The 18,426-nt window shown below is 42.0% G+C and overlaps 1 protein-coding gene across 5 annotated transcripts in view; it reads right to left on the bottom strand.

The window, feature by feature from the left end:
• Window positions 1-18,426, bottom strand: part of LOC121281750 (6-phosphofructo-2-kinase/fructose-2,6-bisphosphatase 2-like) — a 65,270-nt gene that overhangs the window by 20,444 nt on the left and 26,400 nt on the right. For 4 of the 5 annotated variants that reach the window (XM_041194685.1, XM_041194683.1, XM_041194686.1 and 1 more), the window contains 6 exons: window positions 17,634-17,758; window positions 16,145-16,352; window positions 15,642-15,788; window positions 15,199-15,303; window positions 7,234-7,363; window positions 4,126-4,188 (listed from right to left, as the gene is read on the bottom strand). In XM_041194685.1, coding sequence (XP_041050619.1) covers window positions 4,126-4,188; window positions 7,234-7,363; window positions 15,199-15,303; window positions 15,642-15,788; window positions 16,145-16,352; window positions 17,634-17,758 — 778 coding nt within the window. The remainder of the gene's footprint in view (window positions 1-4,125; window positions 4,189-7,233; window positions 7,364-15,198; window positions 15,304-15,641; window positions 15,789-16,144; window positions 16,353-17,633; window positions 17,759-18,426) is intronic. The other variant, XM_041194687.1, reaches the window with a different exon arrangement.

Raw genomic sequence — 18,426 nt, 5'->3', positions numbered from 1 at the left:
ACAAAGATTATCTTCATTATCCATCTCAGAGGATTCATTATCGTTCCAGAGGATGTTGTTTTCTGAAACATCCATGGCATGTGTTAACACCACTTCCTGAAGCCATGCTAGGTCAAGAATGAATAAATGGAAATCCAGTCTTCTCTGATTCATTGGGCAAAGTCTGGTTTCTTCTGCTTGCCTGGCAATGTAAATGCAAATGCTACAGAGCAGAGCCACTCATTCTACTCTTGGCACATCTGCTGTTTAAATGATTGGGTGCAGTTGACATCCATCACCTGCAGCTGGCCTGTCACGCCCCTGAGAATAATGACAAGATCTAAACGATTAACATGTAGCATATCGTAGATGCGTGATATTCGAAGACACCTAAACGCGTTGGGGCCCAGCACATAACATGCCCATGAGCGCCTTTTGTACCATGTTACCAACTACTCTTTGGTCAAACCTTCATCCATCCAACTATATTCATATTCACGGATATTCAGGCCTTGTGGCCATGTGATATTCCTTGGGAGAGCTTTTAATTTGAAGATAATATATGGCAGCATTATTGTCTCATTTCCACATGCCCTGAGCTTGACAGTGAAACAATTCTTTTCTTTGCCAGTTGATCTTAAGGTGGTCGATTTTTCTTCTTTGATAGCCAATAGTTTGAATGAATGGAATGTCAAACATGAGGGATGTTTGATCCGTGTTTGCAGTATTGGAGACGCTTTGGTGGTACTGCTACTGGCAGCCTCAAGATATAATGCTGGTACTGACATAGCTTGCCTTCAAAATCATCAGGCATGTGGTTGAAGTTGCCGACATATGAATATGTCTTATATTTGCATGCATCCTTTTGGAGAGGCTTTAAAGGTGCTCTTGGGGTCCAAAGCTTTTGTGATATAAAGGGCTTTCAAATGAATTTCTACAGTGCTATAACTGCATATCCACTTGCTCAATGTTGGTGAATATATTCCAGAAGCTATATTCAAGTTCTGTTGAAGGGTCATGAGGACTCAAAACGTCAACTCTTTTCTTCTCCGCCAATGCTGCCGGACCTGCTGAGTTTTTCCAGGTAATTCTGTTTTTGTTTTGGATTTCCAGCATCCGCAGTTTTTTTGTTTTTATTTTTTTATATTCCAGAAGCTGTTGCTTGAGCTGTGGGTGCCGAACCTTTTTTGCATGTCCAGGGGCTTTGGCTGGCTTGCATTGGGACTTTAGCTTGCCCTTTGACATTCACCAAAGTCTAACTTTTACCTCATTAACATCGAATTCCCATGTTGCCATTTTTTACCACAGTTTTACAGCAACTGTTATCAAGACCAGTTTGAAGAATGCCATGTCATTTGTGCCTTTTTCTGCCATGTTAATGGTTAGTATGAGGGATTCTGCCTTATTTGTGTCAAGTGCTATGTTTGATTGATTGACAAATATGGGAGTTGCCGCTCAGCAAACTAGGAAGGGAATGGATTCTTTAGTAATGGCTTTAATTCTACATAGACCAGAATCTTCTGGACGGCAAGCGGAGCGCAGAGTGACGTCGGGCGTGCGTCCAGACATCACCGCGCGTCATTCAGATCCTCAGTTTGGCGGGCACATAGCGGAGTAGGCTGCATGCCCGAACTGTCAAAGGCCTATTAAGGCCATTTAAATTCCAATTAAGATAATTAACTGAGCTGCCCGTCCTGCCTTAAGGTTGACGGGCAAGCGAAGAGCCCAGGCAGCCTTCACATTTATCACAAAACCTCATCCACAGGCAGGATGAGGTTTCATGAAGGGTTTATAAATTAAATAAATTTTTTAAATTAAAATTAATTGACATGTCCCTGCTCATGTGACACTGTCACATGAGGGGACATGCCTTACAAACATTTTATTTTCTTTATTAAATTTTTAAAAACCAAACTAATCTCCCTGAGGCAGCTCAGGGAGATCTGTGCTCTTTGCGCAGGCCCCAACTCAGCCTACTCCACCCACCCGCACAGGGACCGCTCAGTGCTTCCAGGTGCATGTCACGCTGCGTGGGCCTTAATTGGCCCGCCCATGCAAAATGGCGGCGCCCAGCCAATCACGGGCAGCGATCAGCTGCATGCCCACCCACGCCTGATCCCGCCCAACCCCCACGACTGGGAGAAAATTCTCTCCATACTGGCTGTTCAGACTTCAATTTAGCATTAATTTATTTTGACTCATTACTGTATTTGATTGAAAAGCGAAGTAATAATATTCTAATTTTTAAAGAAGGGAAAATTCTATAAATGTCATGAAATTAGATTAAATCCAGCTAGATAAGACAGATCATGCATGCTTCCTGGGTTGCACATAAAATCTTAAGTGAATTAGATTAACGTTAGAGAGTATTTATTTTCAGAGCTCACCCTCTGCAACAAATTATTAAAGTGTGTGGCAAGAAAGGATTATGCACAGTCCTTCAGAAAGTAGCTAAACAAACAACTTTATCAGAAAGAAGCTTTCCAGTTATAGAGGACAAGTTGCTGGTTAATTGGAATTTGAAAGATTTAACAGTTCACTGCAACAACCTGGAGCTTTTCTTAATCATTTTAGAGAGTTGGGGATGAATTTCTCCTGAGTTATCCCTAAATTGGCCTCAGGTTTGTTGTTGTGGTTCTTCTTTGACCTTTCCCAGGAAATGGTATAAGATGTGGATAGGCATCTTTGATGGCCCAGATGCTACCCACACCACCCCTCCTAATATCAACAGCAACTTGCATTCATTTAGCACTTTTAACGTGATAAAACATTCCAAAAAGAGACAAAGTTGAGACCAAGAAAGATATTGGAACAATGAGGAAAAGCTTGGTCAAGGATGTAGGCAGTAGAGGGCGTTATAAAAGAGAGAGAACGTGAAGAGATTTAACAAAGGGAATGTCAGAGCTTAGGGCCCTAAGCATCTGTGACATGGTCACCAACGGTAGGGTGAAGGAAGTGGGCTTGAACAACAGAGTTAGAGGAACACAGAATTCTCAGAGGGTAGTAGGGCTGGAAGAGGTTGAAAAGATGGGGAGGAGTGAGACCATGGAAGGATTTGAACACAATAATGAGGATTTTAAAATCACATTCCTCATCCTTCCTTTTGCATGAATACATGTGTTTGCTACTCATATCATCCAAAACATTATTTTTTAATGATATGATTAAGAGTGCTATGGCTGTGTAAAAATATGCTGGAGAATCAACACAATGTGCCAGAGCGGTAGGATTTGGAATGAGCATCAGGATTCCTCAGCTGGAAAGTTCCCAATCTTAAAGGAACTGAATGGAAGTCAGGTGCATGTCCAAATGGAGGGGGAAAAAGAAATCTCAATTTCACCCTTGGCTCTCATGTTAACACTCTAGTAACCAATTACAGAACAGTAGCTCCCTGGCAGCCTTCTCAGCTGGTGCCTGGCTTGTTTTGTCAGAGAACTAACAAGGGAGAAAAGCATAATTTCCTTCCAAACGTATGAACAGAACTAAAGTTAGAAATTTGAGTTCTTATACCCGTATGCCCCAACCCATCATGCACCCTCCCCTCAAATCTCACTTAGACGTAGCACAAGCCATTTATTAGATGTTATTGTATATGCATAGGTCTACTGTGCAAAAATACAAGCAAACATTTTCCCGTGAAAAAACAATCTAGAAAAAAAATGTAAAATAAAGGCTACTGACCAAATTCTGGGACACAAACATAAAAAGTGCTGCTTGCATGATTTAAATATTTTGTTTCAGCAATATTTCTTTGGCCACATGAACTACAAAAAAAGGCAGTGGTAAGCAGGTTAATATAAAGTTGTGACATGGCTGATGAGGGACACATCTCACTCCTTTACTGAATTTTTTATCTTCTGGAAATTGCAAAATACACACATTCCACGGATATCATTTTCTTCATTAAATACTTTCATTTATATTTTCTGAAATCTGAAAAGTATAGTAGGCACTTTGTAAAATGACGTTTCAAATGTGTCTTAATTTTTCTGGATTTCTTTGAAGTGTAAATTCAAGAAAGAATATCCTCAAATAATTTAAAAATTCATTCAAATTTAACAAGCTCAGCATCTGATTTACCTTTCCCTGTGCTCACTGTTAATAGAAGAGATTTGAATGATGATAGTAAAGCTTGTGATTACTGACCATAGGCAACAGGTGTTAGTTTTAAGACAGTATGTAGAGGGCACTTCAGGTATGGCAATTCGTCTGTAACAAAAAAAAAACAAAATATTAAACCACTAAAGGAAAAGTTGGTCTTGCTCACTATAATGTCTGCTTCACTATCATTACACATGGGGGGCAGTGAATTAAAGCAGCATTGCTCATTTCTGCTAATAAAACTCTGTTTTCCATTTTAAAAAGTACTTTAGGGATATTAGTGCTGAAGAATGGTACACTTTCAATTTTTGTCACTTGTCAGTACCTAGCACTCACAGAAAGGACTTTGTATGGTCTTATGACGCCTGGTGTTTTAACAAAGCATTCTAACTCCAGCTTCAAAAAAATACCAGTTTCATGTTTTTCTCCTTTCTTTAACAGCTAGTCTGTGGATTCAAATGAGATTGCTATTTTTGTTCCACTTTTGTACTGAATCAATCAGGCATTTTTTGCCAGTGGATTCATGCCCAATAAATACAGAGTTAAGTCCAATGTACTATCTTTCATTTGGGGCCCGCACAATTGTTTTTTATTCCATCAGTTTTGCTGAGTTCAGAACAGCTTCCAAGGGATGAGAAAGATGTATGCTAATTGATCATATTATGCAGAGTCCCCTGCAATGGTACTTGACATCAGATGGTGAAAAAGAGTTATAAAAACTGCCAGTTTCCTTGTTTCTGCAGTTCTAAAACATAAAATAAAGAAAGGCATTGAAACTGCAGATTGGCTTCTTGTTATATGAATCAGTGAGAATGCATATTCCCCTGCTTTCATTCAATCTGCAATACCCAGACAACACGTTAAAGGTCCATATATGCTGGTGGGGGGAGGATGCTAGAGTCTATTGTTTGGGTCATGTGAGAGAACAATTGGAGAATTGTGCAGAGTTACATGGATTTGAGAGGGAGAAATCAGGTTTGACAAATCTGGAGTTTCTAAAAGGTTGTGACTAGCAGTGTAGGTGCAGTTCAAACAATAGTTGTGTGAATTTGGATTTTCAGAAAGCATTCCATAAGGTGCCACACAAGAGGCCATTGCACAAGAAATTGCAACTAGTATATTGGTACGGATACAGTGTTGGAATGGGCAGGTCATTGTCAGGTTGGCAGGCTGTGGCTAGTGGAGTGCCATAGGGATCAGTAAGTACTTGCAGCTCAGCTATTTATAATCTGCAGTGGTGACTTGGATGGGGGAACTGATGTGGTGTGGCAAGGTTTGATGATGCAGGGTTGGGTTTGGGGAACAATCTTTGCACAAGACATGGTGGGGGGATGTCGGGGAGATGTGGACAGGTTGATTGAGTGGGTAAGAACATGGCAGATGTAATATAATGTGGGGATTTGCAAAGTTGTCCACTTGGGAGGAAAAAATGGAAAAGCAGACAAGACTGGAAAATGTTGGTGTTCAGGGGTGCCTGGGTGTCATTATACACGAGTCACAGAGAGTTGACAGGCAGGTACAGAAAGCAATTGGGACGGCAAATGGTTTATTAGCCCTTGTTACAGGAGAGTTTGGAGTGAAGAAGCCTTGCTGCAGTTGTTTAGTGCCTTGGTGAAGTGACACCTGGAGGACTGTGCAGAGCTTAGGTCACCTTACCAGGGGAAGGATGTGCTTGCCTTGAAGGGAGAGCAATGAAGGTTCACTAGACTTATTTGTGGGATGAGGGGGCTGTCCTGTGAGGGGAGAGTGAGTAGTTTAATTGCCTAAAAGACTGAGAGGCGTTTTCATTGAAATGTATGAAGTTCTTGGTGGGTGGGTGAGGGCTCGGTAGGTTCTATGCTGAGGGGGGCATGTGTTCCCTGACCGCAGAGCATAAAACTTGAGGGTTACTGCCTCAGGATAAGGGATTGGCCATTCAGAGCTGAGATGAGGAAATGTTTCTTCACACAAAGAGCTATGGATCTTTGAAGTTCTCCATCCCATAAAGCTGTGGATGCTTGAGTACATACAAGAGAAAGGTTAATAGATTTTTGGGCAGTGGGGGACTGGGGTGGGGGGAGGGGGAGCAGGGGGGTGAGATAATGCAGGGTGGAGCTGAGGTAGAAGATCAACCACAATTGTATTGAATGATGGAGCAGGTTTAAAGGGCCAAATGGCCTACTCTTACTTTTATTTCTTATGTAAATGATGGAATCTCTCTTCCTTTATATTACTTCAGATTCTGGGCAATTTTGTTAGGTTTATATCCCTTCAAAGGGGCTGAATATGTTTGGCCGACTCAAATAATAAGAGTGAATGCTACAAGTGGTTTGGGGAGGCTTTTTCAATTTTTTTCCCCTCATCGTGATGAACCTTCAATTCTTCAGGAACTGACTGCAGTGCACTTTTGGTAAATTTAAGGATCCTACCTAGCTATTTAAAGAAAAGTTTGTGTAAGTAAACATATTCTAATCTCAGATCTTTTAAAAGTGCAGTAGAGCTCAGCAAGTCTATCAAGTTTTTCCAGCTGAGCAACAGAAAGGAGGTAAACACAGGTACAAGTCTGTTATGAGTTAGTTGATATCTCAGCTGCAGTGGGGCTCTATAACTGACCCCAATACTCTTTAAATTAGTGAAAGTCATGATTTCTGATTGCCATGTGTTCTGTTATGATGTTGCATGGTCAAATAAGTTGCTGGCACTCACTAACAAAACTCACATGAGCAACGATCACTTGCGCAAGTCAAGAGAGGTACCTGTGAAAGCATATTCCAGCAAAGAGTCAATGGTTCAGGAGAGGAGAGAAAAATGTTGAAAAGAAAGTAAACAACAGTAGTTAATCAGGGTGGTGATAGTAATACAGCAAAAAGCCACAAGATGGTGGGTGTTGGGGGCAATTAATCAAAGTTCCCATTCCTCATCACTATATGAATCTGGCTGGAAAGTACATGTCCACAGACAGAACTAAGCACAGCTGCAAGCCTTCACAGTTCAACAGCAGGTAATAGTCACTGCTGAAGCTTAAGAATGAAGAATGGACAGATGGCATTCAAGAAATCGTCCCGTTGCGAATCAGTGCTCTTAAGAGAGTTTGGCAGAAAACAAAGGTGGGGGTGGGGTGGGGGAAGGAAAAGTCTAAAAGGTATAGTACTGTCTATTTTCTTATTGTTGTACCTGCTCCCTTATCCATAAAGTAAGCGATGAGGCACCTCATGACAGCCTGGTGTGCAATAACAAGAACATTTCCCTGTCTCTCCAGCTCCATGATGACAGGCTCTACCCGTTGGACCAAATCCTGGTAAGACTAAACAAAAACAGGTGGGTTATTAAATAGTCAATATTGTGGTATTTCTTTTCAAATATATACCTTTTGAATTTAGAAAAATGTAAACAAAAAAGTTTAAAGTGCTTTGGGTATGGATTAGATAACATAAAAAATGCAATGTGTCAAACAATTATTACAATATGAACATATAACCCATTATTCTTAATGAAGCTGCTAAAAATTGTTAGAACATAACACAGCAAGGAGAAGATGCTCTTTTAGATAATTGTTGAACAACAATGTTCGAGTTTCACTACTGATATATTTTCTAATCAAGTTAAGAGTCCCTAGACAAAATCAAAACGCAATATTATTTGCATACTGGTATATCACTTTTAATGAGTTAATATATTAACCTGCCAATTTTGTTATAATTTACATACACACATTTATAATAGAAAGTCATGTGAATTTGTCACGCAGTAATTAGATTCTCTTACCAACTGAGGCAATGCAGTAATTTTTAATGGAAAGGAAAATAAGCACATGTTGTATGGCCTTAAAATAGAGATAGAGTTACACCTGTGTAAAAACAAAGATAAAAACAAAAAAACTGTGGATGCTGGAAATGAAAAACAAAAACAGAATTACCTGGAAAAACTCAGCAGGTCTGGCAGCATCGGCGGAGAAGAAAAGAGTTGACGTTTCGAGTCCTCATGACGCTTCAACAGAACTTGAGTTCGAGTCCAAGAAAGAGTTGAAATATAAGCTGGTTTAAGGTGTGTGGGGGGGTGCGGAGAGAGAGAGAGAGAGAGAGAAGAGGAGGGAGGGGGTGTGGTTGTAGGGACAAACAAGCAGTGATAGAAGCAGATCATCAAAAGATGTCAACAACAATAGAACAAAAGAACACATAGGTGTTAAAGTTGGTGATATTATCTAAACGAATGTGCTAATTAAGAATGGATGGTACGGCACTCAAGGTATAGCTCTAGTGGGGGTGGAGGGAGCATAAAAGATTTTAAAGTATTTAAAAATAGTGGAAATAGGTGTGAAAAGAAAAATCTATATAATTTATTGGAAAAAAAAAGGAAGGGGGAAACAGAAAGGGGGTGGGGATGGGGGAGGGAGCTCACGACCTAAAGTTGTTGAATTTAATATTCAGTCCGGAAGGCTGTAAAGTGCCTAGTCGGAAGATGAGGTGTTGTTCCTCCAGTTTGCGTTGGGCTTCACGGGAACAATGCAGCAAGCCAAGGACAGACATGTGGGCAAGAGAGCAGGGTGGAGTGTTAAAATGGCAAGCGACAGGGAGGTTTGGGTCATTCTTGCGGACAGACCGCAGGTGTTCTGCAAAGTGGTCGCCCAGTTTACGTTTGGTCTCTCCAATGTAGAGGAGACCACATTGGGAGCAACGAATGCAGTAGACTAAGTTGGGGGAAATGCAAGTGAAATGCTACTTCACTTGAAAGGAGTGTTTGGGCCCTTGGACGATGAGGAGAGAGGAAGTGAAGGGGCAGGTGTTGCATCTTTTGTGTGGGCATGGGGTGATGCCATAGGAGTGGGTTGAGGAGTAGGGGGTGATGGAGGAGTGGACCAGGGTGTCCCAGAGGGAGCGATCCCTACAGAATGCCGATAGGGGGAGTGAAGGGAAGATGTGTTTGGTGGTGGCATCATGCTGGAGTTGGCGGAAATGGCGGAGGATGATCCTTTGAATGCGGAGGCTGGTGGGGTGATAAGTGAGGACAAGGGGGACCCTATCATGTTTCTGGGAGGGAGGAGAAGGCATGAGGGCGGATGCGCGGGAGATGGGCCGGACACGGTTGAGGGCCCTGTCAACGACCGTGGGTGGAAAACCTCGGTTAAGGAAGAAGGAGGACATGTCAGAGGAACTGTTTTTGAAGGTAGCATCATCGAAACAGATGCGACGGAGGCGAAGGAACTAAGAGAATGGGATGGAGTCCTTACAGGAAGCGGGGTGTGAGGAGCTGTAATCGAGGTAGCTGTGGGAGTCGGTGGGTTTGTAATGGATATTGGTGGACAGTCTATCAGCAGAGATTGAGACAGAGAGGTCAAGGAAGGGAAGGGAAGCGTCAGAGATGGACCACATGAAATTGATGGAGGGGTGGAGATTAGAAGCAAAATTAATAAATTTTTCCAAGTCCCGACGAGAGCATGAGGCGGCACCGAAGTAATCATTGATGTACCGGAGAAAGAGTTGTGGAAGGGGGCCGGAGTAGGACTGGAACAAGGAATGTTCCACATACCCCATAAAGAGACAGGCATAGCTGGGGCCCATGCGGGTACCCATAGCCACACCTTTTATTTGGAGGAAGTGAGAGGAGTTGAAGGAGAAATTGTTCAGCGTGAGAACAAGTTCAGCCAGACGGAGGAGAGTAGTGGTGGATGGGGATTGTGCGGGCCTCTGTTCGAGGAAGAAGCTAAGGGCCCTCAGACCATCCTGGTGGGGGATGGAGGTGTAGAGGGATTGGACGTCCATGGTGAAGAGGAAGCGGTTGGGGCCAGGGAACTGGAATTGGACCCCTCCCTCTGGATTCTTACCTTCTCTTGATCTTTTCATTGAGAACTGTCGGCGCGACATTAGTCGTCTCAATTTCTCTGCTCCTCTCACCCATTCTAACCTGTCTCTCTCTGAACTTACTGCACTCCATTCTCTCAGGTCCAACCCTGACATTGTCATCAAACCCGCTGACAAGGGTGGTGCTGTTGTTGTCTGGCGCACTGACCTCTACCTCGCAGAGGCTGAGCGTCAACTCGCAGACACTTCCTCCTACCTCTCCCTGGACCATGACCCCACCACTGAACATCAAGCCATTGTTTCCAGGACTGTCACTGACCACATCTACTCTGGAGATCTTCCTCCCACAGCTTCCAACCTGATAGTCGCCCAACCTCGGACGGCCCGCTTCTATCTCCTACCCAAAATCCACAAACAGAACTGCCCCAGTAGACCAATCGTCTCAGCTTGCTCCTGCCCCACAGAACTCATCTCGTTATCTTGACTCCCTTCTCTCTCCCCTTGTCCAGTCCCTTCCCAACTACATCCGTGATTCCTCTGACACCTTACGTCACATCAACAATTTCCAATCAACAATTGGTCTGAGGGCCCTTAGCTTCTTCCTCGAACAGAGGCACGAACAATCCCCATCCACCACTACTCTCCTCCGTCTGGCTGAACTTGTTCTCACACTGAACAATTTCTCCTTTAACTCCTCTCACTTCCTCCAAATAAAAGGTGTGGCTATGGGTACCCGCATGGGCCCCAGCTATGCCTGTCTCTTTATGGGGTATGTGGAACATTCCTTGTTCCAGTCCTACTCCGGCCCCCTTCCACAACTCTTTCTCCGGTACATCGATGATTACTTCGGTGCCGCTTCATGCTCTCGTCGGGACTTGGAAAAATTTATTAATTTTGCTTCCAATCTCCACCCCTCCATCATTTTCACGTGGTCCATCTCTGACACTTCCCTTCCCTTCCTTGACCTCTCTGTCTCAATTTCTGGTGATAAGACTGTCCACCAATATCCATTACAAACCCACCGACTCCCACAGCTACCTCGACTACAGCTCCTCACACCCCACTTCCTGTAAGGACTCCATCCCATTCTCTCAGTTCCTTCGCCTCCGTCGCATCTGTTCCGATGATGCTACCTCCAAAAACAGTTCCTCTGACATGTCCTCCTTCTTCCTTAACCGAGGTTTTCCACCCACGGTCGTTGACAGGGCCCTCAACCGTGTCCAGCCCATCTCCCGCGCATCCGCCCTCACGCCTTCTCCTCCCTCCCAGAAACATGATAGGGTCCCCCTTGTCCTCACTTATCACCCCACCAGCCTCCGCATTCAAAGGATCATCCTCCGCCATTTCCGCCAACTCCAGCATGATGCCACCACCAAACACATCTTCCCTTCACCCCCCTATCGGAATTCCGTAGGGATCGCTCCCTCCGGGACACCCTGGTCCACTCCTCCATCACCCCCTACTCCTCAACCCCCTCCTATGGCACCACCCCATGCCCACGCAAAAGATGCAACACCTGCCCCTTCACTTCCTCTCTCCTCACCGTCCAAGGGCCCAAACACTCCTTTCAAGTGAAGCAGCATTTCACTTGCATTTCCCCCAACTTAGTCTACTGCATTCGCTGCTCCCCATGTGGTCTCCTCTACATTGGAGAGACCAAACGTAAACTGGGCGACCGCTTTGCAGAACACCTGCGGTCTGTCCACAAGAATGACCCAGACCTCCCTGTCGCTTGCCATTTTAACACTCCACCCTGCTCTCTTGCCCACATGTCTGTCCTTGGCTTGCTGCATTGTTCCCGTGAAGCCCAACGCAAATTGGAGGAACAACACCTCATCTTCCGACTAGGCACTTTACAGCCTTCTGGACTGAATATTGAATTCAACAATTTTAGGTCGTGAGCTCCCTCCCCCATCCCCACCCCCTTTCTGTTTCCCCCTTCCTTTTTTTTTCTCCAATAAATTATATAGATTTTTCTTTTCACACTTATTTCCATTATTTTTAAGTACTTTAAAATCTTTTATGCTCCCTCCACCCCCACTAGAGCTATACCTTGAGTGCCGTACCATCCATTCTTAATTAGCACATTCGTTTAGATAATATCACCAACTTTAACACCTATGTGTTCTTTTGTTCTATTGTTGTTGACATCTTTTGATGATCTGCTTCTATCACTGCTATCACAGTTCTGTCAAAGGGTCATGAGGACTCGAAACGTCAACTCTTTTCTTCTCCGCCGATGCTGCCAGACCTGCTGAGTTTTTCCAGGTAATTCTGTTTTTGTTTTGGATTTCCAGCATCCGCCGTTTTTTTGTTTTTATCTATCACTGCTTGTTTGTCCCTACAACCACACCCCCCCTCCACTTCTCTCTCTCTCTCTCTCTCTCCGCCCCCCACACACACCTTAAACCAGCTTATATTTCAACTCTTTCTTGGACTCGAACTCAAGTTCTGTCGAAGGGTCATGAGGACTCGAAACGTCAACTCTTTTCTTCTCCGCCGATGCTGCCAGACCTGCTAAGTTTTCCAGGTAATTCTGTTTTTGTTTTACATCTGTGTAGGGTGGTCAAATTGTTCTCAGAATCTAACTTCACATCACCTGAAGGCTTCACATGTAACACTTCACCAAGTAACAACATGGAAGATCAACTAGTTATTGATTTTTTTAAATTATTACAGCTTGTAGTTTTAATGCAGATAATCACAACAGGAGATCTCAGGCTCATTTCTGATAGCCTACATTAATATGAAGTGACAGAATTTGAAACTGAACTGTAACAAGTTGAGGAATAGGAAAAAGTAAATGTTAATTTTAATGTTGAAACTATTACAGCACCAAATAGCCTGCTCAATTGGCCATGCAAATATACTAAATAAGGCCATATTTAACAAATAAATTACTGCACAATACAGTGTATTAAAATGAATATGTTGGCTTAATTTCTCCATTCTGAAGTACTAGTTATAAAAAGTTTCCAACCACTTGCTCTCTGATTTTAATCCAACCTGTCGTTATAGTGCCACCTAGTGACTAGGTCTATGGTTGGTCTGATATAAAAATAGAAAATGCTGGAAATACTCAGCAGGTGAGGCAGTACCTATGGAGAGAAACAGTGTCAACCTTTCAGGTCAATGACCTTTCATTAGAATTGGGAATAGTTGGAGATGTAACAATTTATAATGGAGAGGGCAAACTGAATGAAGGTGTTCAGCAAAGCAATCCTTCAATCAGCATTTGGTCTCCCCAATGTAGAGGAGACTGCATCAGAGTGAATATAGTGTAATAAATTTAAAGTACACATAAATCACTGTTTCAGCTGGAAGGAGTATATGGGGGCCTTTGGTGCTGAGAAGGGAGGATGTAGAAGAACACGTGTTGCAACTCCTGCACTTGCTTGGGAAGATGCCATGGGAAGTGGTGGTGTTTGGGTGGTGGAAGAGTAGACCAGAAGATGAGGGATTTGTGTATTTGGTGGTGGCATCAAATGGCAGAAGATAATTGTTGAACGTGGAGGTTGGTGTGGTGCTTGGTGAGGTCAAGGGTGAAATAAAGTTAAAGTTTACCTCTCCCTCTGACTAATTGAAACTGACTGTATTAACTTCTTACTGTCCCACACTACAGCTCCAAGATCAAGTGAATTGAGGTCCCAAAGCTTTCACACAGGCTTAAAGAACTCCAACTCCGAAGCAAACCATCATGCTAGCAAATTGGATTAGTATGTTAACTTCTTCATTCTTGTACTCCAGTCCCCTTGCAATAACGGTCTGCGTGCCAACTTCCTACCTTCCTTGTACAAGCACACCCAAATCTCTGAACATCAACACTCAGATTCCCATCCCTTAAGAGTGGATTAATAAACATGAACAAAGTTCATTTTTTTCTTGCTAAATCTTGTTAGGTTGTGGAACTTATGCAGCAACTGCCGTTAGTCACAATTGCAAAATGAGTGCTTTGCATACACAACAGCAATTTCAGCAGTGAATATTGCATAGGAATTTGAAGGTCTTTTTAAAAATCACATCATGAATATAGTGCTATTAAAGGATATATGGTCCCCACCACTGACACCGTGCCCATTTAACTTTCATAGTCACCTGCAATGAGCAAATATGGACTTAGCAATTCATCATCACCATAAACTTCAATTACAAAAGCATTGATCTACGCACAATGCCTATTTCAGGCAGTTCAAGTAGCCGTTTGCGTAATATCTCTTTACCATCCCAGTCACAAGTTCCATGCTCCTTTATGGGTTTAAAATTTATGTTTAAAGTTTACCTCTCCCTCTGACTAATTGAAACTGACTGTGTTAACTTCTTACTGTCCCACACTACAGCTCCAAGATCAAGTGAATTGAGGTCCCAAAGCTTTCACACAGGCTTAAAGAACTCCAACTCCGAAGCAAACCATCATGCTAGCAAATTGGATTAGTATGTTAACATACCTAATCTACTGATGCTAGCAGTTATAGGGTTTAAAAGACTGGCAAAATATGAAATTAATTTAAATCAAAACTTGGCTAGTTTGACATAGGTGAAGGCAGGTTAAGAATTCCCTTCCATTGTGGTTGATAAGGCCCCCCCATCATAGCAGTCCCATTTTCCGCAATTAGTCCCTTATCCTCGCTCCCAGAATCACGATAGGGTTACCCTTGACCTCACCAAGCACAGGGTTTTGCTGAAGCCACATCTGGAATACTGTTTGCAGTTTTGGTCTCCACATTTAAGAAAGGATGGATACACCCGCATTGGAGGCAGTACAATGAAGGTTCACTAGGTTGGTCCCTGGGATGAGGGGAGGCTATAATGAGAGGCTAAGTAAATTGGGCTTATATTCTCTGGAGTTTAGAAAAATGAAAGGCGATCTCATTGAAACCAACAAAATTCTGAGGGGGCTTAACAGGGTAGATGCTGAGAGATTGTTTCTGCCAGCTGGGGAATCTAAAACACGGGGCACATTCTCAGGAAAAGGGGCTAATCATTTAGGACTGAGATGAGGAGAAATTACTTCAAAGGGTTGTGAATCTTTGGAATTCTCTACCCCAGAGGATTGGGAATGCTCTATTGTTGAATACATTAAAGGCTGGGATTAACAGATTTTTGATCTCTCAGGAATTAAAGGACATGTGGAGTGGGTGGGAAAATGGAGTTGAAGCCTAAGATAGCCACGATCATACTGAATGGCGGAGCAGGCTCGGCAGGCCATATGATCTACTCCTGCTCCTATTTGTTCTGTTCTTATATTTGTGTTCAGTGCTGAACTCTGATGTTGTGACCCTTATTACTTCAAATTATTTTTCATACAAAATGTTGAACACTGAAAACATCTCTGCTCTCATACCTCTCCGCCTGGATAACGGTAATGGTACTTGTCCTGGTCTCGCAGAGCAAACTCATCTGGATATCGGTCCTGAATTTCACTATAAGTCAACTCTTCACAAACACCCTTCAAAGTGAGGTTAAGCACACTTATTTACAGATGCCAAACTATGACACACAAAAATATAAAATACAATGAAATTTCCACAAAATGTAAAGATAGACCTTAAATTGATTTTGTAATTAAATTACGGTAACATGCAAACTTTCTTTGTCCTACAATGCAGGATAGGAAAGTACAGGAAAAACATGACTGAAATAGGTACTTTCAAAAATGGTATTTAGAATTTTTTAGAAACTGAACAGTAGTTATAAACAGCTTTCCTTCCAATTTCATATACATTAAAGGAAAAAAAAAAATTTAATAAAATGCTTTGAACAGTTACATTATTTCTTTGCACTCACTGCATCAATTTCATTGAGGATTTTCCACTGTTCGTAAGGAACCCCTAGGGCTTCTGCTGTTTGAATTGTTCGCCTCAGTTGGCTAGTCCAAACTTTCAGGTCTGGAATTTTCTGCTCATCAACAAACTGGCGCAAGGCTTCAGCATACTGTAAAGAAAACATGATAATGCACTACTTACTAATCAGTAACATCTATTTCAAAAACCCATGATTATTCGAATATAATGCCAACCAGTTCCTAAACTTTACTTGCAGCACAATTAACATAACTCAGTTATTTTATTGACCCCAGTTAGTTTTTTAGCTTGCAAAGTGCTAACATGATGCTAGTAGATATGGTTACAGATAATACCCCTTAAGTTTGCAAAAGGAACAAAACAGAAAAAGATTTGGATTATCTTCAGTGTGTGCAACTATTTAGAATTTCGTTGTAAACAGTGAGTCTCCCCTATGCATTTTTTTTTGGACAAATCAGGATTTCGCAATGCGAGACCTTTCATTACCTGTTTCCCTCGAGAAGATAACCCTGAATCACCGCCGAGCCTCCCAATACTGTTGTATTCACTCTCTCCATGCCGGCTCAGGTAGATGGTACGTGGATAGACATGAATGTTCATCAGATAATAAACTATTTTACTTTGAATATAATCCTGGACTCTGTTCACCAGAAACCGTCGACCGACATTAATTACTTTAATGAAGGACAAATCCCTGAAGTTAAGGAAATTTAATCATAGAAGTTAAACATCAACAACATGGCAATCCAAATAAGTATTCATTTTTAATTTCTTCAGGTAAGGCAAGTGAAAGCTTAAAAAAATGAACACAGACAACATAGCCAACCAAAAAACAAACCAGGCTTCATTGATACGGTACAATCACAGCAACCTGCTTTATACTTAACTAAATACAGCACCGAAGATCAATGATGTAACAGAGACTGCTGAACCTCCTTAGCGGTTTGGGATCCATTTGTATTCATTTCTGGCATTCCTATTTTACAGATGGTTGCTGTTAAGATTGTTTTTACATATTCCAATTAAGTTGAAAATGATCACTTTATCATCTTTAGTCTTAGAGAAAAATATTTTTAAATAAATATTTTAACAGTAATCCACTTTTCCAGTGCAATTCATGCTATAAATTCAGCATCGGGTATGACGATAGAAACATATCTACCCATCTTTTTTTTGCGATTATGTTTATAAAGAAAGAAGAATCTGAAAAAAGTGGTCGGAGCAGAGATGATAGAGGTAATGGATGGGATGAAAATTGAGAGGCGTGAGGTATTGGGAAAGGCTTGGCCGTGTGTAGACTGGATATGCCACTTGGTCCAATGGCTTGCATCCCAGGTTGCTAAAGGCAGTGGGGCTAGAGGCAGCAGAAAGGCTTGCCATAATCTTCCTGTCCTTCTGTGGTATGGGGGGAGGTGCCAGAAGATTGAAGAGCAGAAAATTTGACAGTCATTCAAGGAAGGGTGCAAGGACAGTCCTGGCAACTACATGCCAATTAGTTTAACACCAGTGGTGAGTAAGGTTTTAGAAAATAAGCAGGGCAAAACAAATCAACTGACACTTGCAGAGTTAATTAAGGACAGCCAGCACAGATTTGTAAAAGTCAAATCATAGATGACTAATCTCATTGAATTTTTTGATGAAGTAACAGAGAAGGTTGAAGTGATTGGATGTTGTCTATATGGATTTTAAGAAAGCGTATGACAAAGTACCACGTAAAAGGCTGGTTAACAGAATCATGGTTCATAGGAGTTAGCATTGACTTGGATAAAAATAACTGTCGTAAGAACAGAAAACAGCAAATTGTGATAAATGGCTTAGTTGATTGACTGGATTGCTCCCTGGAGTGTGGGCATAGACCCGGTGGGCCAATGTGCCTCATTCTGTGGGTAAATGACTATGACCTGTACATTAAACAATAAGCTGATCATAATTTGAGCCACTGATGACATTGTAATACATATTTTAAAACCCTTACTTGTCATAATCATCAGGATCCAGTGGTTCATAGGTGACTTTATAACATTCAATTCGTTTGAGGAAATCATCCATAATACGGTCTTCTTCACAATCTGCATAGTCTGGGCTTGACACCTTTACCTCCTGTCCATAATATGTGAAGAAGGTCTCACATAAGCTACACTAGACACTGATTAGATATACAACCAGAAATAAATAATGCATCCGTTTCTTAACTCTTAACATTCTACTGGATAGGCATAGAGGTTGCATCGATAAATGTTTAGAATGACATTGCCAGTACACAGATGCCTGTATATTCAGATATGGTGCATAATCTGAGCAAAGGCAAGTCATTAGCTTTAATTGATTTATTGCAAGTCACAGCATCACCATTCAGACATAAACAGAAGAAACATTCAGAACGAAGTAAAAAGGGGTGGAAAGCAGTGACTTTTGGTTTTGAAATACTGCCCCTTCCTTTGTGATCTTTAACAAAAAATCTCCACATTTTATTTATTTATTTTTTAAAAAATATTAACTTTATTGTTACCATGGAGAGTGAGATCAGGCTCCCTCCAGCTCTACATATTCCAGAATGGATTTGGTTATGCATAAACTAACCCAAGAGATGCCCGAGAGACCCTCAACTTCAGGCAACAAGCCTCCGTACAAAATATTTTCTTAGGACTGCATGGCTTTTTAGCAGTTTGAAGTTGTTGCGCTGCTATTTCCAGTGAACCTGCTTTGGAATACTACTGCAATTGATACCAGCAGAGGAATGCAACAGAATGAAAAACTGTATTCTTCAG

This window comes from Carcharodon carcharias, chromosome 9 (assembly GCF_017639515.1).
Source record: "Carcharodon carcharias isolate sCarCar2 chromosome 9, sCarCar2.pri, whole genome shotgun sequence".
In the NCBI taxonomy this organism is placed as follows: domain Eukaryota; kingdom Metazoa; phylum Chordata; class Chondrichthyes; order Lamniformes; family Lamnidae; genus Carcharodon; species Carcharodon carcharias.
The sequence above is the reverse complement of the archived record's forward strand: the minus strand, read 5'-3'. Positions and strand labels throughout refer to the sequence as shown.